General features: G+C 45.4%; 1 protein-coding gene across 4 annotated transcripts in view; it reads right to left on the bottom strand.

Annotated features, from left to right (window-relative positions):
- Positions 1 to 323: 323 nt before the first annotated feature.
- Positions 324 to 27,525, bottom strand: part of TLE1 (transducin-like enhancer of split 1 (E(sp1) homolog, Drosophila)) — an 82,419-nt gene continuing 55,217 nt past the window's right edge. For 3 of the 4 annotated variants that reach the window (XM_012721430.1, XM_012721431.1, XM_012721432.1), the window contains exons 10-20: positions 26,889 to 26,942; positions 26,269 to 26,421; positions 24,750 to 24,894; positions 23,634 to 23,824; positions 22,407 to 22,483; positions 8,729 to 8,978; positions 6,808 to 7,055; positions 3,422 to 3,569; positions 1,966 to 2,116; positions 1,022 to 1,098; positions 334 to 910 (exon numbers count right to left, since the gene is read on the bottom strand). In XM_012721430.1, coding sequence (XP_012576884.1) covers positions 803 to 910; positions 1,022 to 1,098; positions 1,966 to 2,116; positions 3,422 to 3,569; positions 6,808 to 7,055; positions 8,729 to 8,978; positions 22,407 to 22,483; positions 23,634 to 23,824; positions 24,750 to 24,894; positions 26,269 to 26,421; positions 26,889 to 26,942 — 1,602 coding nt within the window. In that variant the 3' untranslated portion in view covers positions 334 to 802. Of the gene's footprint in view, positions 911 to 1,021; positions 1,099 to 1,965; positions 2,117 to 3,421; positions 3,570 to 6,807; positions 7,056 to 8,728; positions 8,979 to 22,406; positions 22,484 to 23,633; positions 23,825 to 24,749; positions 24,895 to 26,268; positions 26,422 to 26,888; positions 26,943 to 27,525 lie in introns of all 4 variants that reach the window. The other variant, XM_004677544.1, reaches the window with a different exon arrangement.

Raw genomic sequence — 27,525 nt, 5'->3', positions numbered from 1 at the left:
ATGAATCACCAAGAAAAACCAAAACTTTGTGACCTCGAATCACTAGAATATCCTAAACAAAAGAGTGACTCTCAACAAAGTTACTTTAGCTTCCCCAATAAAACTGTCATTGAGGTATCTTCACCTCGACTCCTACACTTGAGTTTCCAGTAACTCAGGAGGGTTTGGTTAGGTTCCAGTCCACGAGAATCCATGACCAAATATATTTATAAAATAAGAAGTGCATTTTAATAGTTCCTCTACCAGTGTTTGGGCTTAACCCATAAAACCCACACCAGTGATCCCAAAGTGCTGATAAAAACAAGAAGGAAAAGGAAAACCACTTATTGGTACTAAAGCCTTTACTGTAATAAACCAAATATATTTACAATTTATACAAATGTTTAACCTTCAACAAAAATACAAAAAAACATTTCACAAGATGCAAAACCAGGAAACAAGTTCACTGGAAGACACCACTGCTCTACCAAGGACGGAAGGTGAGGGGAAGCAGGGAACAGAAAGGTCATCTCGGCAGGTCACACAGAAGAGCGCAGGCTCCGCCCGGTCAGCAGGGTCCGTTCCTCAAGCCTCAACCCTTGGCCCCTCTGTCCACCTCGCCTAGGCGTTCCATTTGGTCTAGGTAGTAGTGACCTTCTGTCGATAGGCTTGTCACCGCTACCTCTTTGTAGACTCAAAGTAGTTTTGTGTCAAGGCTTGGAAACAGGTTTTTGTGGTTTTTCTTTTAAAGTTACAACTTTTCTATTTCTACAAATTCAAAACATTTTGGCCCAATTCAACTATTAACATTCAACCACATGTTTCAGTAGATGACTTCGTAGACTGTGGCCTTCTTGTCCCCTGAGCCAGTGACTATGTACCTATCATCCACAGAGATGTCACAGCTAAGCACAGATGAGGACTCTTTGGACTGGAAGAGAAAACAGTGGGCTTGTGTTTAATGAGGAACAGGGATACTCAGGGCCCGCTCCCTCCAAGGCACCTTCCTTTACATCATTCTAGGTCGGAATCAGAGACTTACCTGGAATATACTAGCTCCGTAGGGGGTCCGCCAAGCATTGAGAAGGTTATCTTTCCCAGTACTCACAAACCATTTACCTAGAATTAGCAAAGGAACAGAAGAGTTTGGCTAGATGGAAACGCCTACTGAACTATTAGCAATTTAATTAAAATCAGAACTTTAAAACTATCATGCCCATGGAGTTGGGCTATGACATCACTGGATAAAGTAGGCTTTAAATCTGGGCTCCACTGTAAACCAGCTGAGATCTTGGGTAACACATCAAAATGGTAGCAGGGACTGTGTCACCCCACTAATCACCAGGTACATGACAGGTAGCATCATACTCAGCACACAGTAGGTCCGCAGGTATAGTATTTAGTCTCCTAGCTGCCCCTTGGTCTTCTCATGATAAAATGGGATTACAAAGGAATAAATGAAGAACTTAAGAAAAATGCCAGACACTGTCGGTGACATATAAAATATGCTAGTTAAGGGACAGCTACTCATCCATCAGTTGACTGAGTAATCTGTCCAGCCCATGAACAAGTATTTGGCTCCATGTGAACTTGGAGAGTAAGTCTGGGTGCAGCTGAATATTGTGGTCTCTGTCCATGATTACTTCCCCTGCTCTTTCACGGTCTTCTACAAATACCCACCCACTCCTCTTCCAAATGATAACTAAATACCCCCCATTCCCACCCAAATCAAATGCGTCACATTTCCTCCCACCAAAACCAAATGTGTCAAATCCTTATATTGGGCAATTTCGTCACCTATGGACTTTTCTCAAATTGGGAAAACAGACTGAAACAGACAGCACTAAGATGGACATATTAAGAATTATTGCCCCCAGCTGCTCAGAGAACCACATTTTTTCCAGATATGATCTCTCCAATACTTTTTTGGAAGTATTTTCCACTTAGGCCATCAGTGTCCTCCAGTTTCCTTTCACTTGAACTCACCACAATAAGCAAATTTGAGGGACAACACGCAGCTCTCATGGAGATGCAGCTGGTACTTGTCGGGCTTGTTGACGTGGAGAACTTCCACGTTGCTGCTCTCCATGCCCACAGCCAGCCACTCCCCCGTCGGGCAGTATCCAAGGGAGAAGATCTACACCAAGCAGAACACACTCACTGGTTATGCTGCCCAATAAACTTCAGAAGCGAAATGGCAACAAAAGGAGAAAAGCAGCCAGCGGAGAGGCGGGAGTCATAGTCAGTGAACCCCAGACTATGGTCAGAGCTCCAAGCCAAGCACCCCAACCCAGATGAGCCAAGTATTAAAACCTTTGCGAAATAACACTCAAAAAAAACCGAAATACATTGTATGTGATGAGATTAAAAATTATCCTTAATTATAATGGTTTTCACGTGTGTCCTCTGAAAGGCCTTCTTGTCTTCTACAGATGTTAACTGAAATACTTATGGGCGAAATGGTATGAGTCTGGGATTAACTGAAATGACCTCATGTTTGGAGGTGGGGATGAGAGGAGACAAAATGGGTCAACTGTTACTGTTACAGCTGCATGGTGGGCACGGGGGGTGGGGGTGGGGTGGTTCTGTAATACAATTCTCTGCACTTTCACATGTGGTGGAAGACATAATCACATATATGTGTCAACATTTTTTAAATTTTTGTACGTGGTTTAAAGAAAAATAAAGGCAGACAAAAACAGTGCCCTCACACTGGAAAGGGGCTATAACAACAAGCCCAAGAAACTGAAGACAATGTTAACAAGCACAGGAAATTTAGTAGGAAGTTGATTTTTCCCGTTTTTGTTCTACTTTTCTATATAGAACTATTTTATTACCAAAAATCTGGTAAATAGTAATACTCAAAGAAAGATTTCACCATCAGAAAGCACTTAGCATAGCAAGAACTTCCTTCCCTCAGTCTTGATTCACTTGATATCTAAGTAATTTTCACCATCCAGTCCAAGTTGTCATACCTATTGTACTTCACTCAAAATTCCATACATCTAGTCACCACAAGTCCAGCCTCTAAAAAAGCACAGTAAAATGGGCTTCCACTGTGATCCTGATCCACTGAAGCTGTCTGATAGCAGGGAAATGAATTAACGTTCAGGGCTGTTGTGAACTTACTCCTTGTGATAGTCCTCTCTGTACATGTGAATCAAAGGATCACCTCTCACTTTCACGTGAGGCAGTGAGGAACGTGCAACAGAGCATACGCTGCGGAGGGAACCTGTATCCTCTTACGTGAACCCTCTGTAAATAAAACAGCTAATGTGTCTAAACCCACAGGCTCTCAGGAGCCACCCTAAGCGTTTCAGGGTGTTTCCTTAAACTGGCCTCTCAAATTCTAGCCTGTGGCTGTCTGTCCAGCCATCTGTGCCCTGGGGTGGGAGTTTCTGTGCCGCACAGGAATGCAGGCCTGGGGAGGAAGAGCTGTCACCTGCGAGGTGAAGTCGTGCTGCTGCAGCTGCCGCCCTTCGCGCAGGTCCCAGGACCTGACCGTGTTGTCCAGGCCGCCCGTCCAGAGCTTGGTGCCATCATTGGAAATGTCAATACAGCTGGCCCCGTCTGTGTGGCCCTGGAATTGCCTGATAAAACAAACCGGATTGAATAATGATTTCCTGCCAGAGCTCAAGGTAAACACTGTTGTGTTGTTAGTTTTGGACTCGGTGTGTGTGTGTGTCATTTCTTCAGTGTCTGCTGATGTGCAAGATCAAACTAACCTTCCCCAGAGGAGGCAGGGAAACAGCACCTGCAGACTTTTTTTCTTTTTTCATGATCCAAGTGCTAAAGAAACGAAATGCCATTTAGATTGCTGCGCAGAAGCAGCCAAATATGCTCCTACAACTATTCTTAAAAATCCGTCTGGAAGGTAAAATTCCTCCAGGTCTGGTAAAGTGTTTAAGTGTTAAAAGAAGGGAAAAGAAGAGACAAACACCAGATCCCACATGTATTCCTTAAAGAGAGATGAAGGCCTGCCCTTTATTGCTGCTGGGCCTGCACAGCTTCAGTACGAGCTAAGGGTCCAGAAGTACTTGTGTTTCCCCGAGTGAATCAACACAGTGGCGCCCTTGATGCCAACAAAGCATGAGCTCATGTGTTTACTCAACCTTGCTTTCTGTGTTAGAAAGAGCCCTGCGTTAGGAAATCTGGACTCCTGGAGACAAATGGACACGCAGGCCTCCTGACTCAGAGGCACTCAACAGAGACAAAGCTAATTGCCGAGGCCACCCCATGCACACCTAAGGCCCTGCCTTGAAGCTGAGCACAAGGCTGCTCTCTTAAAGGGGAACCTCACGCTTCTGCCAAAAACAATCAACCCAGAGATCTTGCAGGCAGTAGGCAGGGAGGGCTCAGCTGGGTGGCAGCAAAGTAAGCAAAACGAGGGCTGGAGGTTTTCGGGTCCTGGACATAGTTTTACATGCCAAGAAGGAGTTTCAGGGGTGCAAGTGCAGGTGAGATTGTCAGGGTCCCAATCATCATGGTAACATAGGCAGGCTCTCTTAAGAGAATGACCTGGGGATTTCAACAGCAAGAGAAAAGTTTCCAGTGCTTTTTTCCCTTCAGGTCCCCTCACATTTATTCTCAGAGCTCCAAACTCTAAGGCTGAGTTCGGAATTGAAAAAGCAGAGAGGAAAAGAAAAAGTATCACTGTTGCACTGAATTGCTAGACAAGACGTGAGTCTCCCCCATGGCAAGTTAATCCTCCGTGGCAGTGTCTCCCCACATGTAGCCCACTCCCCCTACAGCTGCAAGCAAGTGCGCCTCGATGCCCCAGCTGACCTCTAAGACTTGCCCACAGGACACACAGGCCTGCACAATCCCCGCTTCACCCTTTCAAAGTGCCACTTTGCTTTCTTTCAAACGGCTTCTGAAACCTCCTCTTCAATCCCTTCTGGCTTCTTTTTACCTCTAGAGCTCATGAAATACTTTCATCCCTCAACTACACTGACGACTTTCAGTGGTTGGTAGGTGATCCTCCACCCCTCCGACAACGTATCTCGGCACTACTCGGCTCCTAGAAGGCAGATCCTACGATGGTTCAGAACACACTGGATCTCAGCAGATGCGAAAATGCGACTGCCTGCTGCATGAAATGATTGCGAGCCACACGTGGCCAGCCCAGCAGAGAAAGTTCTGTAGAGAGTTACTGTATATTGCAGCCAGCAGTGCTGACTTCTCACAGCTGGTTTAGAAGCAACTCAGAACAGACAGGACAGCAAGATGCCTGAGATTCCTTCCTCACAGCTCCATCAGACTTGGCTGTGTGAGCCTGGGCAAGCAAACATAACCTCTCCTTGCCTCAGGTTCCTCCTCTACAAAACTGGGCACGGATGTTAGGTGGATTAAAGGGAATCATATTTGAAAATCTCCCCAAATTAAAATTTTCCAAGTACTTTGTGTTAATTTTTTAAAGAAAGAACAACAAATGCTTGCTAAACGTCTGAAGAGGCTTTCAGATGGGACTCTACTCACCTAGTTTGCTTACTGTGAGTTGCCCGGTGAGTGGCAAGAAAAAAATTCCTGCCACACCACAAATGGAGTCTGGCTCAGAGACACACAACTGGATTTCTCCAGCAGCGGTGTGAAGGAAGCGTGAGCTACCCTTCGGACTTCTACACTCCCCCGCCCTCTCTCTGGAACATGGACACGAAAGCAAAGGAAGCCTGCTCACTACCCCAGAAGCCAACACTGCACCATAAACAAAGCCTGCTTCTGAGGAATGATGGACCGTAAAACCGAAGAGCTGAACATAAGCCAGTTTTGCCCTTGAGCCTTTCTTTTTGGACTTTTTTGTTTTTAAATTCTATAACCTGTCTGGTATGAGTGCCAAACTCCTGCCTGCCAAGGAAGCAGGCAGGGCCCAGGAAGAGACACGAAAGGGCAGAACTACCCGCCAGTGCTACAAAGAGGGCCAGATTCCAGGAAGCCGGGCTGAACGACCCCTGGACAGGGCTTATTTAGCTATTGGGAAACACAGATACTTTAAAAACCCTTTTTTGGTGAAATTCATGGAACCACCTCTTGTAATGGCCTTTTGTTGATTTTCTGTTAGCCTTTATCAGTTTGGCTTTGGTTCACACAAACTTCTTACCAAGGACTCAAACATCTACAGACAGTCCCCAACTTAAGTTGTTTTGACTTGACAGTGGTGTGAAAGGGATTCACAGTCATTAAAAACTGTGCTTCAAGTCTTGAATTCTATCTTCTCCCAGGCCAGAGGTCTGAGGCCTGGCTCACGCTGCTGCGCTGCAGTGACAGTGAGGCATGGCATCATGAGGCTGGAATGCCATGCTTTACTGATTGTTTTCAGCGTTAGTACAGCATTCAGTAAGTTACGTGGAATATTAAATACTCCCTCATACGACAGGCTGTGTTAGGTGATGTTGGCCCACTGCAGGCTAGTGTAAGTGTTCTGGGCATGTTTGAGGAATCTAGGCTCAGCTGTCATATGCAGATGCTTAGATGCATTAAGTCCATTTTGATTTAGGATTTTTTTCCAACTTCATGTCGGGATGCAAACCCAGGGTAAGACAAGGAAGATCTGTAGTACTCAAATGCTTCTTATGGCCACATAATGTACATAATATGTACTGGCAAAAGCTAGGTATGTTTTCAAAGCAGCTTTGGCATCAGTATGTGGCTAAAGAATGGGAACCTTAGGGAGGTACATATTCAGTCTGGGTGACACCCAAACATGGCAGCAAGAATGCAAGCTGCGCCCCACCACCCAGGGGGTGCACTCCTAATCCGTACAGAGCCAGCAGGCCAGAGCGCTTGGGTCTGCTGGCCAAGCGCTCAAGGCAGGAAACCACCTTTGCTCACCTCACCAGTGTCTGGTTGTGCAGGTCCCACACGGCGATGTTGCCGTCACTGCAGCACGAGAAGCAGACCTTGGAGTCAGGGCTGATGGCCAGGGCGTAGCAGGCGGGGGCCGAGGACGTCAGCTCCGCCTTGATGCGAGGGGTGGGAGCCGCGAGGTCCCAAATGGACAGAGTACTGGCTTCCCCTCCCACAATGAGGGTACAACCGTCGGGGAGCAACTTGCAGGAACGGATGTAGTTATCTCTATTCTGTGGAATATAATTCAATTGCTGTAATGCATTACCAAGCAGTCATCATGCCATGTTCTCTCACTGCTATCTCAGTTTTCTGATTTGAGAAGTGGCATTTCACATACACTAACAAAGCAAGAGTTCTGCAGTCAAGACTGGGATCTGATTTTAACTGTCTCCTGTGAAATAGTAAACAGAACACTTTCATAGGATTGCTGGGGCATGTGTGAACACTTGGATAAACTTCCTGATGTCCAATTTCCTGCTAGCAGACAGAACTTAAATTACAAGTAGGTATAAGGTAGGTGTACATTATACTTCTTAATGAAAAAGCACCTTTCAAAACCAGTTTATAAATTTCTGACCTCATCACCATCCATCAGTTACTCTTTGGAAACTGCAGGCCCTCTCCCTCTGCCTTGCCCTTGTTTTGGTTTTCATTACTCTTAACTCCTGATCTAAGGGCTTACAGTGTCTTCATCAGCTAGAAGATCCTTGCTTTCTTAAGCTGTAACATGGCTGACATCATATTTAAGATTCTTAATCCAAAGGCCAAAGAAAATGACCAAAGAGGGCACTTCTTCATCAAAGTCAAGACATATATAAAAAGGAGGTAGGAGCAAAAATGACCCTCCCTTCTGAAAGAGTAACTGCTATCCTTGAACACAAACCTTTTACCATGCTTTAACCATAGGCTGTCACTCAAAGGAGAAACTTTAAGCACGTTAATAAAAAAGTCATAAAATACTCCAATTACTATAAGAGTTAATTAGACTTTTATTTAAGCATAAGTTTAGCTGTTTAAAGTTGCATTAAAGGAGATTTTTTTAAGGCATCTGATTTAAAGAGTAAACCAGTATCTATGACCGCAGGAGTCTCTGCGTCTAACCAAGTGCTACTCTTCGTTCTGGAAACTCTCTCTGGAATCCTCACCATTTGCCAAACAGCCATCTACAGGAGCAAAGCACAGACAGACACCACAACGGGGCAGAGTCATCTGTACTCTGCTTAAGGACAATGGTATGTGGTCTGTAAATCCTGGGGTTACAGTTCAGAGACGGGAACTTGTCCTAGCATGTTCTATGATCCTGAGAAATGCAAAGCGGCATTCTCATACCACGGAGGCATGGATTAGGTGCCTTGGGAAAGCATTCCCACCATGGCTGTTTTACAGACAGCTGCCCTGGTTTCCTGCAGGATGATCTATTAACCCTTTCCTGAAATTAAGGCAATAAAGCACAACCATCTCTTCCTGAAAACAGACACTATTCAGAATTGGGTCTTATGCCACATTATCAAATGTTTACTATTCAATATCCACAGACACAGGAAAATTAAAAGCTGCGTAGACTGCAGAAATCAGAGACCAGGCCTAGCTATGTTTTCATCCATTAAATGGAAAACTCCTCTTGTATACACATCCAAACAAGGAGAGCTTCTGTAAACTACCGTAAATTTTTTTTTTTTTTTAAACAAATCCATCAACTCTGGGAATTAACCACTAAAAGGGCAGCAAATGAAACTCTCCCATTTAAAGTGGTGGGGCGAGGGGAGAGCTAAACAGCTAACACAGGAAACAGAATGGGCTTCCATTTCCTCATAATGGGAATAAAATCCAGGCCTGGACAGCTATTTCCTTATTGAGTCTCTAGAGAGAAATTACCCTCACGCACTGGTTCCTGTTCACTCACCAGACAGTCGAGCTGGGAGACCGGGCTCTTATTGCCAGGGTGGCTGATGTCCCAGACCTTGACGCAGCCCTTCCCCCCTGTGTACACGTGTCTCGTGGGGTTGCTGATGGTCACCGCACACACCACCTCCCCGTGGTTCAGGGTGTTGATCTGGCGAGCATGTCGGGGGATTCCGGGTCCAATGAGAGCATCGGGGGGGAAAGGGACAGGCTGCATCTGACCATCTGCAGTGACGTGGAAGGAGTATGCACTTTGGGGGGGAGATGATTGAAGAACAGGGAGAGGAGACAGAGAACACATACAGTAAGTCATTACCTCCCCACATTCTAAGAAAAAGACAAAGCAAATGCCTTTTTGATCTCATCTCTTTTTGAAATCAATATAAGTTGAAGTATTTATTGATAGAGCAAACTTAGCATAAGTAATTGGAAATAGCAGGAATAATAATAGAAGTATGGGGATACCAAAAGACACGTGAGTTATATTTTTATATTTTTAAACAATTTTTAAATTGTTTACCCATTGCATAAAACATTCCATTAAATCCCATTCAAAAACACAAAATGTACTCCCAATTTAACATAAAATACCTCCTTCCTTATACCTTGTGTAATTGTACGATTTCTTTACATAATTGAAAATGATTGTTTTCAATGTTAAGATGAAGCCCCTAAAAACTCATAATTACACAGTAAACAGTATGTTTCAAAATGAACAAATAAACACTGTTCTCTAAACATAGCAGTTTGAGATTTAGACTTAAGAGAATAAAGGAGACTCTTATTGTCAAATTGCTTTATGACACATTTCAAGTTTCCTTTCCAACAATCCCCCTGTCTACTTAGCCACAAGCCCCACTTTTATCAAAGGCAGCGAAGTTCCCACAGACGACTACTCTTCCTTTTAGCCAGGTGTACCCATCCTCCCCCGATGAGACAGATGTAGGCAAAAGCTATCAGGCAGCACTAAGTTCATACCTTTAAAGGATGGGGACTCTACTTTCTGCTAAATTTTGCTATAGCTTCACGTCTCTGAAAAAAAGTCTATTAATTAAAAGAATTTAAAAGAGGGAGGTATTCCTGCTCTCTTCTCTTCCTGCTGTCTGAACTATAAGCAAGATGGCTGACGTTCAAGTTGCTCTTTGGAATCACAAAGTGACTATGAAAATGGCATTCCATGGGGGGAGGCAGCAAGGAGAGGAAGCAGAGATCCTGGTGGCACTATGGGCTGTGAACCCTGTGCTGGGGTGTCCATGGCCAGGACCTTTGTGGCAGCAGGAAATAAACTTCTGTGTTATGTAAGCTATTGTTTCCTTCCTCTGCTAAATGTAAACAAGCCTAATTGTAGTACATAGCTGTTTTCATGCCAAAATAAGAAAGCAGATTTTTTTTTCTTTAATAAGCACTGATATGTTACAGATATTATAAAGCATGCAAAAGAGCAGGATGGAAGAAAACAGATGTGCTACTTTTCTGCCCCACGTTCCAACTTCAGGATTCATGCCCATGTCACTCTCAAAACCACTGCTTACACTTTCTTCGAATCCAAGGCATCACTATGTGATCTACAAGTTCAACATTATCCCTTTAATATACATTCATATACATAGACAATAAGTAAAGTCGGTAGAGTTTATACTTTCCCATTGCCCTCTGGGTAAAACCGAGCCCTGTCTAGAACTTGTTATGTTGGCACGTTGCCAACTCTTCACAGATCTAAAGACTAGGTATTAATACAGAGCTTAACTCTTCACTTTAATAAGAAACTCAAATTTTCTATAATAACATAGCTAGCCTGGCCTAGCACAAATAACTGATATAGCAGATCTTTTGAGCCTGCACAAAGAATCCACATACTACCGCTGGAAAATAAAACATATGCTGTATTTTCCCTCAGTAAAGCAAGATACCAAATACATGAAGATTTGTAAAGCACTTCCCCTTCCCCGTAACTAATTTGAAAGCCTCAAATCTTACCCTAGTTCTGTATGCATAAATACATCTGTTTTAAAAAGCTCCAAATCTTTAATATTACCCCTAGGTCATCGAACCACTGAAGCTCTTTTTTTTTTTAATCCAACAGTATCCATCCTGAGTGTCCTTAGTAATGTATCAAGTCCGCGCACTATTTCCACACATGCACATTACAGTTCACTGAACCCATCTATCCACTTATTATGAGATATCTGGAGTTAGTACCAAGGGGCACTATTTTGTCCTTGAAGATTACTTTGTCCAAGAATTAATGTTAGAAGACCACACATAAGTCCATATACGTCAAAAAGGAGTCTTCAAGGTTTGGTGGCAAATCATACGACCAAGATATCACACACCATGATTGGGTCTGAAAATAACAAATGAATTCACGAGGTGAGGCTGGAGAAATATCCACTGAATTTTTTATATAACAACCAGGGTGACCATATGCTGGCAGACTGGTGGCTGATGTGGTGATAAAGGCTGCCTCTCCAAGCCTCTGTGCTGTGAGAATAATGGCACCCATGACGGCTCATGTCTACCTGTTTGCCACCAAGCGAGATGGACATTTCCAGGTAGGCAAGGTTGCCATTAGGCACTCTTTTCCACCATTCCAGATTTTCAAGGGAAGGAAAGTTTCTTGTTTCCATTGCAAGTTGCTTATTATAGTGTTAAATGTTCCAGATTAAAATAGATGCACAGAATACAGAGGGAGAGCTGCACATTCTTCTCTGGAAGACACCCACCTCTCTCCCAGGTGTCCTCTTCTTTAAGCCACACAGGAAGTCTGTGATCATCATACTGAGGCAATTTAAAATTGATTCACAGTGCAGTGAACTGCTGCCAAAGCTGTGAACACTTGCCCGTCCCAGGCGAAACCCACATGGATGTTAATACATCAGTCACAGGGGGCCTCGGAGGAAGCTGGCGTTGCCTGCTGTGCTGGAGAGCATGATCAAGTGAACCAGCCAGAACAATGCGGTGGACTGATGGGTCTAAAAGAGAGGTCAACTGGAAGGAAAAGCCAGAGGCGCAGATGAGATGGTTTGGAGGTAGTTTCTCTGCTACAAAGAGAATGTCTTTGAAAAAGGCTACACTACGGGTGCTTGTGGTGGCGCAGCAGGTTAGGACGCAGCACTGCAAGCTGGCCGCAGCAGCTTCAGTGTGGGTTTGATCCGCAGTCCTGGAGGTGACCCACATGGCACAGCAGACCTCTTCTCCTGTCTTGCCTGCTGTTCCCCTCAGCAGTGTAATTTGTTGGTCCGCCTGTTCTACTCCCCACTGTCTCTGGTGAATCCTCGCTGCACCTCTGGCCTGTACCCCAGTTCTGTATGCATAAATAAATAAATCTTTTAAAAAAGAAAAAGGCTACATTGATGGCACATCATGATGACATTCAAGAGAGATTCCAGAAGGAAACTTGCCTTCTCTACTAATTAAAAACTAAGAAAAGTCAACCAGGAGGAGGGAGTTTATAAACTTAACGAATCTCGTACATCTGAATTCGGAAAGAAGCTAGCCACAAGAGAATGTATATGACACAGCTGCCCTTAGAGCAGGCAAACAGGTAATAATCATTAATAATCATCTGCGGTATTAAAAACTGGGGGTGTGAGGGTGGCTGTCCCTGGGGGCACAACAGGTTAAAAAGCACAGCACTGTAAGGCTGTCTGCAGCTACGGCAGCAAGAATTTGATTCCTGACCAGGGAGGTGACCCACATGGTGTGACAGCTCCCTCCTGTCTTGTCTGCTGCTCCCCTCATCAGTGTTATTTCAGTGGATCTATTTGTTCTGCTTCTCAACCTGTATCTGACGAATTCTCTCACCATCACCACCAATCTAGTTCTTGTCTGAATAAATAAATAAATCTTTAAAAAAAAAGTTGGAGGCCCTCCCTGGTGTTGCGGCAGGTTAAAGCACAGCACTGAGAAGCTAAAGCCACTTCAGCATGAGTTTGATCCTGCCCCGGAGGAGATCCACATGGCGTGGCAGACCTCTCCTGACCTGCCCGCTGCTCCCCTCAGCAGTGTAATTCATTGATCTGCCTGTTCTGCTCCCCACTCTGTTCCTGCTGAATCCTCTCACCCTCCACATCTCTGGCCTGTACCCCAATTCTGTATGAATAAATAAATCTTTAAAAAAAAGGGGGGGGGACTTGTTGGTGTTCTTGGCTGAAAATGAATAAATAAAAGCACTGAACTACATATACATGATTTTGTGCTTTGCTATGTGTATATCTCAATTTTAAGTTTCACCTATGTGAAACACTCAAATCAAGAACCCAAATCTGGTGTTAAAATGCCCTGAGATGCCAAGTCCTGGCTCACCTGCCTCGCCAACTACAGTTTCCTTATTATTTGTGGTTGGTCCATTTCCTGATCCACAAGATAGAATTAAAAAAAAAAAAAGGAGGAGGTGAGTAAGTTTCATGGGGTTGTTGTAAGGATTAAAAGCGAGAACAGCTGCAAAAGTGCAAAACGCTTACCCCTGTGCTTGACACACAGAGGTCTCTAGGAAACAATGGCACAATCACTAAACAGCTATGAGCGCTCAAGAGGGAAGTGCAGGCCTGTGGGTCCCTGGGCTCAGCCAGTGGACAAGTGTGAGGATGTGGATTTCGGGACGGGAGGAAGGGAAAGGGTGAGCATGGGGCAGTAACGAGGCAAGGGAACCAGGACATCCTTAAGTGCTAAGAGGCGAGGGTGTGGAGACAGCACTTGGCAAAGGGCATAGGGGAGAAACTGTAAGGCACTGTGGCAAACTGAGGGACAGAAAGAAAGAGTCTCAGAAGCCTTCAATTGGGGCCCCAATGCTAGGGCACCCCCACGCCTCACACATATCACCCACAGAAAGCTCCAGAAGATAGTCCCAGCCCTATCTGGCTTTCTGAATCCAGTTCTGAAATCAGGCTCTAATTCTAAAATCTAGATATAGAATTGAAAAGAATTAAGCCCTCTGGATTTCAGTCTTAAAAAATGAACAAGGTCAAACTGTATCAGAGCAAGGGGCCCTTTATTTATTGGGAACATAGCAAAGGTGAAGGAACTCCAGCTAGCAAGAGACCCCTCTGGAATCCCCTCCAACAGCAGTGGCGGTGAACTGGAAAACAAGACTGCGTCCTGGGAAGTGGTTGTTTTTTCCTAGCAGACTGGCTCCTGTTAATAAAGCTGTGCTGTGTTCTGTGGCCAAAGGAAAACAGGTGTTTACAGGGTTGTTGGTTTGCTGGAAATAGGAACAGCAGTGGCAGAACCGAGTAAACAGCAATAGGAGAACCACAAGCCCGGGAGCTAACGGCTGTAGCCCAACCCCTGCGGTGGGGTCTTGACACTCCACATGGTCTTTCCTGCTACATCTTAGCAGGTAGCAAGGACCTGATCATGTCAAAAATTCCACTGATTCTACAAGCTCTTTAAAGCTTAGCAAACCCTTCACAATTAGTGGGATGAGCCTCAGGTCATGTATTCATGTATCCTAAACGCTCAGACAACTGCTACAAGAAGCCGTCCCCTAAAACACAGCATGCGGCCACATCCCTACACTGCACTGAACTATTCCGTCCTGCCCAGAAATCACCACCACCCTGCTAAGTGCAGCCTACTTCTTCCCTCCCTTCCTGGCCTGCACAACCTCCCAGGCAGGATGATTCCTTTCCAGGGCTCAGGCTCATCCTATACACCTCAGGATGGCATGGATCACACTATGCTCTACTGCAAGTGGTTCCATTTCTCCTTCTGGAGTTCTTAAAGAACAGGTGGGATGCATTTGATGACTAGCCTACAGCTGGCACTCAGGAAACATATCTGCATCCCCCTAAGTCATCTATTGCTACCTAGTCAGTTACAAATTGAGGCAGAAAAGGTTGCTCTGGCAAGGAAGTAAGCTACATCAAGAAGGCAAAGTGTTCTTTGACTACATGTGTTATGCCTGCCCACCTATCCCAAAGAACTCCTGGGAGTGATGCCAAATGTTGCTCAGAGAAGGGATTAACTTTCCCAAGGGAAATAAGCTCCTGAGAAAACAGATCTGGAGTAAAACAAAAGGCAATAGGGCCCTCCCTGGTGGCGCAATGGGTTAGAATGCAGCACTACAAGCTAGGTGCAGCCACTTCAGTGTGAGTTTGATCCCCAGCCGTGGAGGTGACCCACATGGCATGGCAGACCTCTCCTTTCTCACCCACTGCTCCCCTCAGCAATGAACTTCATCGATCTGCCTGTACTGCTCCCCGCTCTGTCTCTGGCGAATCCTCTCACCGCCCCTGCACCTCTGGCCTGTACCCCAGTTCTGTATGAATAAATAAATAAATCTTTAAAAACAAGCAAACAAAAAAACCAGTAGTGCTTGCAACCTGCGGCCAAGTTCCCCTTCAGTAGCAAGAGCCTGGCTCAGGGACAAGCATTCACCCATAGCCGGCAGCAACTTCCCTGAGTGCAGAGTCAATGAGCCTGCCCTAGCCTCACCGTGGGTCAGGTCAGGATGCACGGGCCAGAATATACATTTGGCTAAGTAAGACACCAGAATGAAAACACAGTGAGGTGTCTGGAGCTTACCCAGTACCCACCAGATAGCTGGAAGTGGACAAGGGCCAATGAGGCTGGAAGGGCAGAGGGTATAAGCTGAGCTCCAGCGGATAAGACTCATTCAGATTCAGACCCTTGGATTCACCAAGACCTTCTAGAAAAACCTTTGCAGACAGACTCATCAAGAAGACTCATCTGGTCTCCTGGGAAGAATTTCATGAATCTCTGCTTAAAGTGTAGCCCAAATCTCCTCCATCCTCCAGCCATGACTCTAACATCAGCCTGGTCCTGGTCTCACAGGGCTGTAACACTGGCACCTATACTCTGGCACCGTGAGCCCTGCTGACCTGGGCCTGGCTTCTAGAGAGCTGCTACTAACCTTCACACCACCTCCTTGGTGCTGTGACCTTGGGCTTACCAGTCTCCTGTCATCCAGCCACATCTCTGAATAGATGCTGCTGGCTGTGCCGCCATCTTAGCTGTAGACACTCCAGGAAGAAGCAACACCATTTTGAATGCGCGGCATTTATTTGGGATTATGGGATAGTACCAGGATGAGAGAGCTGGCCACTGTGACCTTAGAAACACTTTCCTTCTCCGAATTTCCTGTTAGTTAATAAACTCCATTGTCATGCCCTGAGCCTGAGTAGCCGTCTAGCAATTGTGAGCCCCCAGGTAGAACCCACAGACTGTTATCTGATCCCCAGCCTTGGCACAATTAGTGTTTCAGAACTAGTACCATGAAGGTGGTGGCTGTGGGGGGATCGGCAGGGGTGTCATGATGTGGGATCACAAGAAAATCATTCTAACATTTCAGGAAAAGAAAAGTGGACCTCCTCAAGTACCTAAATCTTCTTCTTTATCAAGGTAACGAGCATTACCCTTAACATGTTTAAGGTCTGTACGTTTAACCCACAGCATCAAGAAAATCTTTTACTTTTGTAGCAGGGTTTTTTCAGTGTGGTATCCTGGGATTTTCCTAATAACAAATGCATACATAGGTGAAGATGCTAGGTCTGCCCTATTTGGAAACAGCATTTCTACATTAAGGAAAGGCTATAGTAACAAATGACAAACCTCGATTTCAAAGTATTAAGGCAGGAAACTTTTTGTTTCCTTTTTTAGTTGAGTACATTGTTATTCTAATTAAAACAATAAATGCAGGACTTCTTAAAATGGATATGAAAGAGAAAACTGCGAGACAGAGGAGGCTGACCTGACAAGCTAAGAAGGTCTCTGGCCAAAAGTCAGCATATACGATTCTGAGCCCTAGCCCCTATTTCCTCCAAAAGTTAAGTGTTTCCAAACCTGCAAATGTAAATGTGGTGGGGGCAGCAGCAAGGCTCCTGTGCACGAAAAATATTTAAGCCTAGAGATTCCAGGGCAGAAGTAAAACAAAGAGAAGTTTAAAATACTGCTATCTGAACTCTCAAAGTCCCAACAACAACAAAAACCACTCCAGATGAGCACAGTATCAGAGCAAGAAAGGTACAAACAACACTGTGTAATATTATAAATGGAAAACCATTTCTGTAAAGGTGAAGAAAAACACAGGGAATTACAGGGAGGGACAATTGTCAAGCTGCTAAACATAACAAAGGGCCTCACACCTCCTTGTCACCTCAATAAATTAGCTATAAGTTCCCAATGACCCGAGGGCAGAAAAACAGAAGTAAAACTGAAACAATGACAATAAGGTACAAAGTAGGCATGGCACTTTACAGCATGTACCAGATCAAAAACAATCTAATACAGTGATAAGCAAAAAGAGGATGGAGTTAACTTTCTAATCCACTAACTAAACCAGCTGTGTAATCTCGAAATGGTCAACAAAGGAGCCATAACCAAGATCGGAACAGAAACAGCTGGGCAGGGAAGGACTGGTCCCTGGAAGGTCTCCGCTGCTAGATGAAGGATGGTCTCCATTCACCACTCAAAACAGTTTTTCTTAAGAGGCAATTTTACCTCAAAGGTAGTTAAGATCTTCTTTTCCCCTTAGGCTCCAACTCCCAAAAGGTACTTCAGCGATTTATATAAACACTAAACAAGTGGGTGGGTGACTTCTCAATTACATGTCTGGCATTAAAGTACAGGGTGAAGGAATCTGGAACTAACCTGGAATCTCGAACAAGCTATTATTAGTCTGAATTATCACTGACCTCTAGGTGCTGGTACCCAAAGCAGGTAGGGCACAGCCCCTGGGGACTTATGAGAGGACAGCAGCACCACAGGCCAGGGAAGCATCTGGGGGGGGGGGGAGGCGCTGGGAGGGCTTGAGGCAGGCAAAGAAATGTCATCCTGACTAAATTTCAGGATTTCCTTACCAGTGCCTTCCCCAGAGATCAGGGTAACCAATTTCCTAAAACTAGGTATGAATTCAAATTGTGGGCCAAGCAATACCCATTAACTCTCACCTTAAGGGTTTGGACACCAGCCAGGGTTCCTTCTGCATAGATACTACTGAACTCTGAAATGCAGAATGTGGATCTCCTCTGGAAAAGATCACTCCTAGAGTCTCACACAGCCTGGGCTGACCCTCCATCGAATCAAGGCAGCAGACGTTTGTCTACTGGGTAGTATGCTCAAGAGGATAAGGAGACTACAGAGGCTTCAATTCCAGTGGAGAAGAGGTAGGCAGAAAACTGAGATACATGCACACATGGTTATAACGCAGGATCAAAGTATGAAAAATGGCACAGATGTCACAATGTGCCCCTGGAAGGAATCAGCAAAGGCTTCTCGAAGGCAGCAACCACCAGGCTCTGAAGGACAGGGATATTGCCACAGGAAGGAGTAAGACAGGCAAGAGAAGGAGGAATCTTCAAGGAATGTAAGAAGTTATTCCAACTGGTCAGAGCACAGGACGCAAATAACACACAACATGAAACTAGAAAAGCAGTTTGGGGTGACATTAATAGTGGGTGCCCACGAGGCTGGTTTATTCCATGCAACTCCAGATTTCTGAGGCAAAAAAAAAAAGGACTGAATCAGGCAGGTAGTATATAAAGGGGAAAACTCACCTAGATCTTATGGACAAGAGTGGGTATGAAGTGAGGGTATTAACAGATAAGAAGACTAGATAAAAATGGGTAGGAAGAACCAAAGCCTACAATTTGGACCCAAATGTTAGAGAAAATAGTGATGATGCTTTTAGGGAAGACAGTCGTTAGGAAACACTGGCATGGCAGCCAGAATGACCAGATGGGAAACCCTACTGAGTTCTTAGCATAGTCATCTTGGTCTCCATTCCATTGGGGGGGTGGGGGGGAGGGGAAGAAGGGAGGAAAACAGTAGGACCAGGGGCCTTTGCTTATGCTGGTTTCTCTGCCTGGAGGTTTATGTGCTGATTCTAATGCAGCTCAGAAAACTTCTGAAAATCCTTCCTTCACCCTCCCAGACAGGATCAAACCATCACATGTTTTCATAAGTGCTCCTCTCTGTCATTATCCTTATCTCAATTATACTCATCCATTTAATTTTGTGATCTTTAAATTAATGTTGTGTCTCTATCACCAGGCTGTGAGCTCCTAATAGAGAGTCCTCTATCCCTATACAGCAGGTTTCAATGAAATCTGTGGAAAAAAAGACAGGAAGGAGGAGACTGTCTAGACTGGCGTGAGGAGAGTGTGTGGGACTCTAAAAATCACAGCTTACAAGACAGGGCTGAAGCAATGGACAAATGAGCTGGACGAGAAGCCCTGTGGTGAGATGGAGGTCTCTAAACATCTGAAGAGCTGCTGTGGGCGCACTGGATTAATGGCTCACTGTGTGCTCCTAGGGGGTAAGACCCAGGATTGATGAATAAAAGTTCCAGGGAGATAGCTCTCAGCTCAAGGTTGGAAGAGTTTTCACATGACCAGGGAAACTGAACTGTCTAGGCTGGAGCGAGTCCGCCACTAGACATGCTAGGTGTTAGAAAGGGGTGCACAGCTCCTTGGTGGGCTGTCAGAAGAAACTTGAACTAGAGATGCGTATTTATACTACAGGCATGTTTAAAGCCCCTACAGTCCTAACTGTACTCTCTGGCCCCTGCCCACCTAGGAGGCACTCATCTGCAAGGAAGAGCTTCCTCCAGCTCCCTCAGAGCAGGCAGCTACAGCAGACAGTTCCTTCCACCAGCAAGGGACAACCCTCTCCTTCCCTCCCCCACGCAGGGCTCATTTACACCCCCCACCCCACCCTCATAAAAGCTTCAGCTTTCAGCACTTCTGCCTCACCCAGGAAACCCCTTCCCTTCCCAGCTTTTGCTGCTCTTCAGCTTGTCTGTCACCCCCAGCTCTACCTTCACATCACTTGTCACCACTTATCGAAGAGTTAATTTTTCTTGTTCCTTTAATGCTCCCCTGTCTCTGCACCACTACTCTCCCCAGGCAGCAAAGACGAAGAAGGGTTTTTCCTAGAGAACACCCTGTCACAGGCACAAAGTCCACACATGGTTCTCACACTAACATGCATCAACAGCCAGCATCCGCGCCCACCCAAATAACACTCCCGTTGTATCTCTCAGAGGAAGACTTCTGTCTTTACCACATTGTTCACCCTGCCCTGGACATACTGGTGACAGCACCATTTCTCTGACAGCTGCTTGAAGTGTTCTGCGAATGTTTGCCATGGTCTGCAGTGAGGTGAGCTCATTCACTGAGAGCGAACGGAGAAACACAGAGCACTGGGCAGAGTGAGTTCATGACTGCTGACTGTCACATTAACAAAGTGGGACTTGAATTTTGCATCATTTCCCCCCTGTTCCTCCGTGCTGTTATAATAAGCACATTATTTTTTGACCTGTTGGGGAAAAACAGGTCCATCATCCCAGAAGGTTTGAGATGTACCGCCCTAGGCAGGACAACTTTTCTAAATGAAAAGAACACCAAGTCCTCTCTCCTGCCATACTAATTAATCCATTCCCCTGGGGAGTGAGGAAGGCTGCAGGGCCCAGTCCCAACAACAATGGGGAAGTTCATCTTTCCCTCTGACAGTAATTCATTCCCTCTTCCTCCCATAATGGGGCTCACCTCAGATTTGAGAAAAAGGAATCCCAAAAATAAATTTTAATGTTCCAGAGAGCAGCAACTGCTCTGATTTATAGAACAAGAACTATTTGGAGCCCCAGCCCCATCCCAGCTCAGAGTCTCACCATTTGTCTGCCAAGCCTACTGGCCTTCCCCTGAGCTCATCAGATCCTACCTTAGGCAGCTGGGAACACAAAAACTTCAGTGTTCACATGCCAAGGACATGAATATTTTAGCTCCCCTACAGTCACTGTCTTTTACTAAAGGCTTAAACTTTGTGTCTGATCACATTATTATCACACAGTATGAGCACACACAGTGGTAAGGACCTGAGTCTTACATAACCTTCCCTGCACCCAGGTCTTCAAGACTAGCACCACAGCTCACCGCTTTCCTGACCTCTCCCATCTGCCTAACATATCACATTCAAGGCCAAGTCCTGGCAGCTGGACACACCCCCAAACCCTGACTCTAAAACTGGTTTCCCCTAATGGTTGGTTGAATTTGACCTTAGTTGACTATTATGTCCCTGAAGATTCATCAGTTATTATTATGAGCCTCTTATCACAGCATTAATGACTTGTTCTTTTATCCACTCATCAGTCAGCAGTACACACAAGGACTAAACTGCCAGCAACAGCAGATAAGAAAAAGCCAGAGTGCCCTGGGGCATCCAGGCTGCTGGCGACAGACGGACATGCCCAAGAAAACGCACAACATGCCCGATCATGGATTTTCAATCAGAAGAGTTCTACAGGCTAAGTGAGTCTCTGCAACACTGTCCTGCTACCCAGCCCAGCTCTTCCCTAGGCCTGGAGGTCACCTCAATTTTTAATGTCTCTATTTCCTAGTGCAGACAATAACCTCGTTTCACATGAACCAAGGTATGATGAAACCAACATTAAAATGCATCAAAGAGCAATGGAAATCTGCTCTCCTAAAAGCAGGTGATGCAGTAAGGAAACTCAATTCTCTTCCCATTGGTGAATTTGAAGCAAGGTTTCAGTGAAAACCACACAAGAAATGACCAGATAATTGAACGGATCACTCAAAACAATGCAACAGGCCTTCCCTGGTGGCACAGCAGGTTAAAGCACAGCACTAAGAAGCTAAAGACACTTCCTCATGAGTTTGATCCCCGCCCGCCCCAGAGGTGACCCACATGGCGCAGCAGACCTCTCCTGACCCGCCCGCTGCTCCCCACTCTGTTTCTGGTCAATCTTCTCACCGTCCCTGCACCTCTGGCCTGTACCCCAGTTCTGTGTGAATAAATAGATCTTTTTTTAAAAAAAAAAATGATGCAATAACACAACCAACTCATAAATAGCTAAAAGCAACCACATGACTATAGAGGACAAGACAAAATAAAAGCGAAGGCCTCGACATGTACCTCTAATTAGTGGAAACATAGAGTATCTGCTGGGAATTCTGCTTTGCACAAAAAGTGAGATCTTCACCAATTCTCTGAAATCACGTTTCTAATTAGTACTATTATGGAAAACAAGTGATATGAGTGATCCTGGAAGAATAACTGCCAGGGTTTTTCAAAACCTGAATGCTCTTTTCCCTTTTCCCCTGTCTTTCTTGCTTCCCCTCAAAGCCACTTCACTGTCTGTAACTCTGAACCTCTCAGGATAATGCACTCATCAAAATTTTACCTGAGGGTCAACTTACATTGTTGGCAACCCCAGCTTCTACACCTCACCCAATTCCTATTTCCACCAAAACAAAGAAATTGTGGCACAGAGCTGGGTAGATACAGCATATTTCCAATTTCTGAGATTTCAATAGTTCCTGACAGATTCACTGCCCCTCGCATGGCACCACTGAAAAACTTCACCTGCTTCTCTAACCAAGTGACAAACCAGAGCAACTTTCTGGAGGGTTGAACAAGGAGGGTCTGCCACCTCCAGTTCTCATCTCCTCTTTGTGCCCACCTCCAGTGGCTTCTCTCCAGAAATAACTAAAAGCATGAGATCACCCACAGTGAGAAGACAGAGGCATGACACCTACAAGGTGCCTATTTATAGAAAGTGTTAACACTCCTCAAGAAAAGACACTAGAAATCTCCTTGGAAACGCCCAAGCCTGTGCTCCCTTCGGAGTTCTAGTCTGCGGATAACAGTGACTATGTAACTACCTTTAAAACAAAAACCTCGGTGTGAGAGGTACTTACGGTTTCCCACCAGGGATTCCTGCCAAGTTTGGCGGGATTGTAGGTACTCTCATGTGAGGGGGAGGATCAAACCCAACCTGGAAACAAAACAAGGCATTGTGAACACAGTTTACGCAAGGGAGGTGGCTTTGGGAACATCTACATGACGTTTCATGAGAAACGTACAGACTCGAGAAGCAAAATTAACAGGACTGGGGGCAGAGAGTTCTTCGCTGGGCACTGCGCTGGGCTGGCTGTATGGCCGGCAATATCTCCGGCCTCTCCTCTGTGAGTGCCAAAAGCAGTCCCCAGCTGTGAAAATCACACGTCAAATGTCACAAGGGGACAACATCAAATGTCACAAGGGGACAACATCTCCCTCGGTTTCATATCCCTGATCTAAGGAGACATGTGAGGATTCGGACATAGGTTCTTTGTTTTCTGTACCCAGATGACCTAATCAAGTCCCTTAGCTGCCCAGTTTGCTTGAAACTCTCTTCCCCCCAATGCACTTCTGACTAGTGCCACACAAGGGAAAAAGACAATGAACTTTAGTATCACCTCAAATGACCGGAGGTGATGTTATTAGAAGGGAGGAGAAACGCACGTGACATGTCCAACAGCCCACAGAAACAATAGAGGAACATTTATTTGCATTGGGTGATGACCTATTCACTTTTCCTGTCGCAATCAATGATCACACAGTTTTACCCTTCCTGTGCAGTTTTCTATCCTCCTGGTCAAAAATGAGGCAATATACACAACGCAGAAGGCTGGGCAAAGAAACCTGCTCCAAAGTTTCCCAGCCCTTTGGTCTTTCTGTCAGTTGAGTTACTTCTGACACCTAATTCATGCTATTGGGCCTGTGGAACCATGCAGGCCCAGTGAGAGAAAGTCATGCCTTCTCAAATATTTTTTCCTAAGAATTAAAGAAAAAAAAATACTGAAGGAAAACGAATGAAAAGGCTTCTGTGAGCTACTTGACTCATTTCATCACCCTCCAAAAAAAAAAAAAATTGACTTTGGTGGGAGAAAACCAGATGTCCCCTGGGCCGCGGAAGCAGCTCCTAACACTGCCTTTTTCATCCACCAAACAGTAGTACAAAAAGTGTTAGGCGCTGACTTCAGGAAGCCGCATGTTGAAAAAGGCAGTGTGGTGGGAACACAGCGCCTTTGTTGGGGCCCGCCCTGTGCCCCTCAGCTCGGCTCCTGGGGCCACTACCTCCCAGCCCAGGGCCAGGCACCTACCATCGGGGATCGCCCATAGGCCACCACGGCGGCGGCGGCCGCGGCGGCGCTCATCTGCGGGGAGATGTTGTGCAGGCCGGCGTAGGCGGCGCCGGGGCTGGTCAGCTCCCCGTTCATGCCCGCGTGGGGCACCATCCCGAAGGGTGCGGGGTACGGGCCGGGCACAGCCAGGGGCGTCCTCAGGCCTGCCGCTGCAAGGAAGCACAAACCCTCATGACTCAGCTGGGCGCTGAGGGCTGTCTTTGGTGCTGTTTATGACAGGGAGAGAGGAGGGAGAAGGCAAGCCCCCAGAGATACAGTCACTGGGAAGAAAAGACCTCAGAGAACCACTGCCCTGGCATCTCTTCCTTGGTACACCTGGCAGCACTGGGAAACCAGGGGAATCACAGAGGGCCAACGAGGCACCAGCTCTGCCTGTCTGCCTGACATCTCAAAGGGAGGCTTCTTGATCAAATGCAAGATTTTTCTTTCAGTCTCAACTTTGCATTCTCTGATATCAATTCCAAACAAAAACCAGATCCTGGGTTTATGTAAAATAAGCATAGGTTTAAGAGAAACATCCTGGTGCCTATTTGCTGTGAGGACAGTATTCCTCCTTTCCCCTTTACCAACGAGGAATTAAAATCTGAAAGTTATGAGCATATTTGTGGGCTGGAGTCTAAGTGAAACCCTCCCAATTTCTACTGGAGGAGAGACCACTGATGCCTGAGGGAGCTACCAGCAGAGATCAGTTGACTCACGTAAACGGGAAGCACGCTGGGCTGGTCTGGCCCGGCCTGTATTGGTCAATATTAGCAAACTCAGACACACCAGGACAGTTTGGTAAGGAGCTTACATTCTGAATAATTATCAGGAACTTTATTGAAGTTCCTAGGAGTTGGATTATTTGGAAATAAAAGACAAGCCAAATGTAAACAGTGAGAGATGGAGCAGGGTGCAGCTGCTGAAACCCAAGGACAACATCTGTTTCTTATCACCGCTTTTCAGAGATAAGGAGGGAAGCAAGCAGCGAGTGCATTTCATATTCATGGGGAGATTGCGTCATGAGGTGAACAGAGGATGAGTCAAGCGGGAAAGGAAAAGGCAAACCAAGCACTGGGAGAGGGGACGCTCTACCCGCTTGGTTCACAAGGGGGTCCATGGCTGGAGGCTTGCCGAGCCCTGGACGGAGGCCTGGAGTCGCACTGGTGCCCGGCGTTGGCATGTCACTCCGAGGCGTCGGTGTGCTGGATTTCAGAACAGGCGTGCTGGCTTTTTCATGCTGGTATCATTAAACAAATTAAATGAGTATTATTTTTAATCCAAGCCATATTACACAATTTATCACAACAGCAGCTGGGACACTGGGCACCTCCTAGCTACTCCCTCAGCCAATTTTCATAAATCCACACAATGTTGACAGCATTAACTTGTGAGCGAGAAATGTTGACCTTTCCTCTTCCTGCCAGAATTAAAACTCCAGCTAAAGACAGAGAACATGATCACACTTCTTCCTCCGCAGATTTTATTTTAAAAAGTATTTTTCCATCAGCCTTATGGACGTTGGATCTATGCCAAGGTAAGAGTGATGACTACCCGGAGAAAAGTTACCGGTCACTCAGAAACAACTGTCACCAGGAAGGTCTGGGCAGAAGGTCCTTTTCTAACCCCAACTTTCAGTAGTAGTGGGACAGAGACTCACAGGGAGATATCATAGACCATCAATTTGATGATAGGAGGAGACAAGGTCTCAGAGGCAAAAGCCCTTAAAACTGTCAGATTATTTTGTTGGAGAGATGTGCCTAACTGTAACCCTTTTGGAGATACCTGTCACCCACCGACCATTTTACTCACATAACCAGCATGGACCTACCAAAGCAGGGACCTTCAGGAGTCATGACAGTATCAGGTTTCCAGAGCACTTTTTCTGCTTCTCAACCTTTCATGTCCTTTAAATGTCTGAGCAGACCTTTCATATCTGAGCAGAGCTATGGGGTAGCTCCAGCTCTCTCTAGCCATGGATCTGACGAGCTGTGTAAGCTTACTAAGCTACTTGAACTTTCTGACCCAACAGTTAAATGGAATACTGTCTATGTGGCCTGCTTAAGAAATAAATGCAGGATTGCCCTGGCTTGGTTATTGCCAAGTTACAAGATGACACTTCCACAATGTGTACTGAATGACTAACAGCATGAAAGGGCTCTGAGGCTCTTTTCCGTTCTAGGCTTCTCCAGATGATGCCCTGTGAACGTCACCATTCTTGACCATCAGCCCAGTCACAATGCGATAGGCGACATCTTTCTAAAAGCAGATTAAATGGCCAACTTAAGAAAAGAGGACTTCTCAGAACCCAAGAAGTTACAACTGCTTGCCAACTGGCACTTCAGGGAGCCTGTGCTGGGAACATGTTCTCAGCATGTAGGCAAAGAACATGGAAGTTTGTACTTTCTCTCTACCTGTTGCCACAACTGACAACTGAGGGGGACAAAGTAAACACCGGATGGGAATGAAGAGCAGAAAAAGAGCCTCACTTTTAAACGCTTAAAAATATAATTCTCAAGCAGTAAAGATCTGATATTTTAAATACACTTAAGTTCCCTGGTCCACAAAGAATAATAAACTGCTAAAAAGGCACAAAACGGGACATATTACTCACCAAGCTCATTTCTTTGGATTTCAAAGAAGTGGAACTTCCTGAGGAGGCCGTGGAAGCTGGGCTGCTGGAAGCATCTTTCTTTAGCAGACGGTTTTTGTCGATTCCATTTTCCCTGGGTGAGTGGGCGGGGCTTGCTCGAGGAGAAGAAGGGTCCTCAACAAACATAAGCAAAGTTTTCATGATTTCACTGATAACGGATGGAACTTTCTTTTCCACACTCTATATCAAAAACCATTCTTCACATAAAAGGAGAATGCTGCAAAGTCTTGCATTCTGGGGTTGGGGGCTGTGCACCCTAACAACCTTGTTATAATTGGTGCTTACAAACACAACCATGAGGTTGTGAGAAAAAAATGGAGGTACAATCATATTCCTTCTCCTGCTCAAAAACTTCGCCTAGAGAGCACGGGAAGGGAGCACCACACACCCAAATTAGGAATCCAAACTGAGTGGAAAAGCATATATTTTCTTAAAGAAATACAAGTCCTTATCAGTGAAATGATTACTGTTTCATCTATGAACAGCATTTAGTTTTTAACGTAAAAATTCAAGAGATCAAAACACAGGACTCACAGGTCACAAGTCATTTTAACAATAAAGTTGATAAAGAGAATGGTTACCTCATTAGAAACATCCACAACTAGGTTATCATCACTTTTGTCACCATCACTGTCCTGGAGAAAAGAAATTTTAATGCCATTTTTTGAAGGGTTGGAAGCTCAGTTAGATTTCTACGTTTCTTCAGGGCAGACGGAAAAGACAAAGCTAGGCATGTCTGTGTGCTCCCTTTCAGACCACAGTCCAGGGAATTAAATCGTCTTCCCCCTTCTCATCTGACCTGGGTCACACAAATCCCCACAGAAATTTGGTTGCAGTCGCATAGGGTTACACAGTCACAATTTGCATACAGGTAATAGCAAATTGCATACACTGGACACACAGTAAGGGCTCACTAAAGGTCTGCAGCAACTGGGCCTCTCTTGTGATGTGAAATCCCAAATGTCCTGTATCAGCTCTTTTCCTACTATATTTCAAGTGAAGGACACAACTTCATGTCACTGCTTTTGTGTGGCCCCTTGATGATGGCAAACCCATCTGGTGTTCACAATCGCAATTAGGGAACAATTACATACTTGACTTAAACCATGTTCTTAGATACTGCAGATAGATAGATAGATAGATAGATAGATAGATAGATAGATAGATAGATAGATAGATAGATGATAGATAGATAGATAGATAGATAGATAGATAGAT

This window comes from Condylura cristata, unplaced genomic scaffold, assembly GCF_000260355.1.
Source record: "Condylura cristata isolate star-nosed mole 26May11 unplaced genomic scaffold, ConCri1.0 scaffold00006, whole genome shotgun sequence".
Classification (NCBI taxonomy): domain Eukaryota; kingdom Metazoa; phylum Chordata; class Mammalia; order Eulipotyphla; family Talpidae; genus Condylura; species Condylura cristata.
This window is presented reverse-complemented; position numbering and strand designations above follow the sequence as displayed.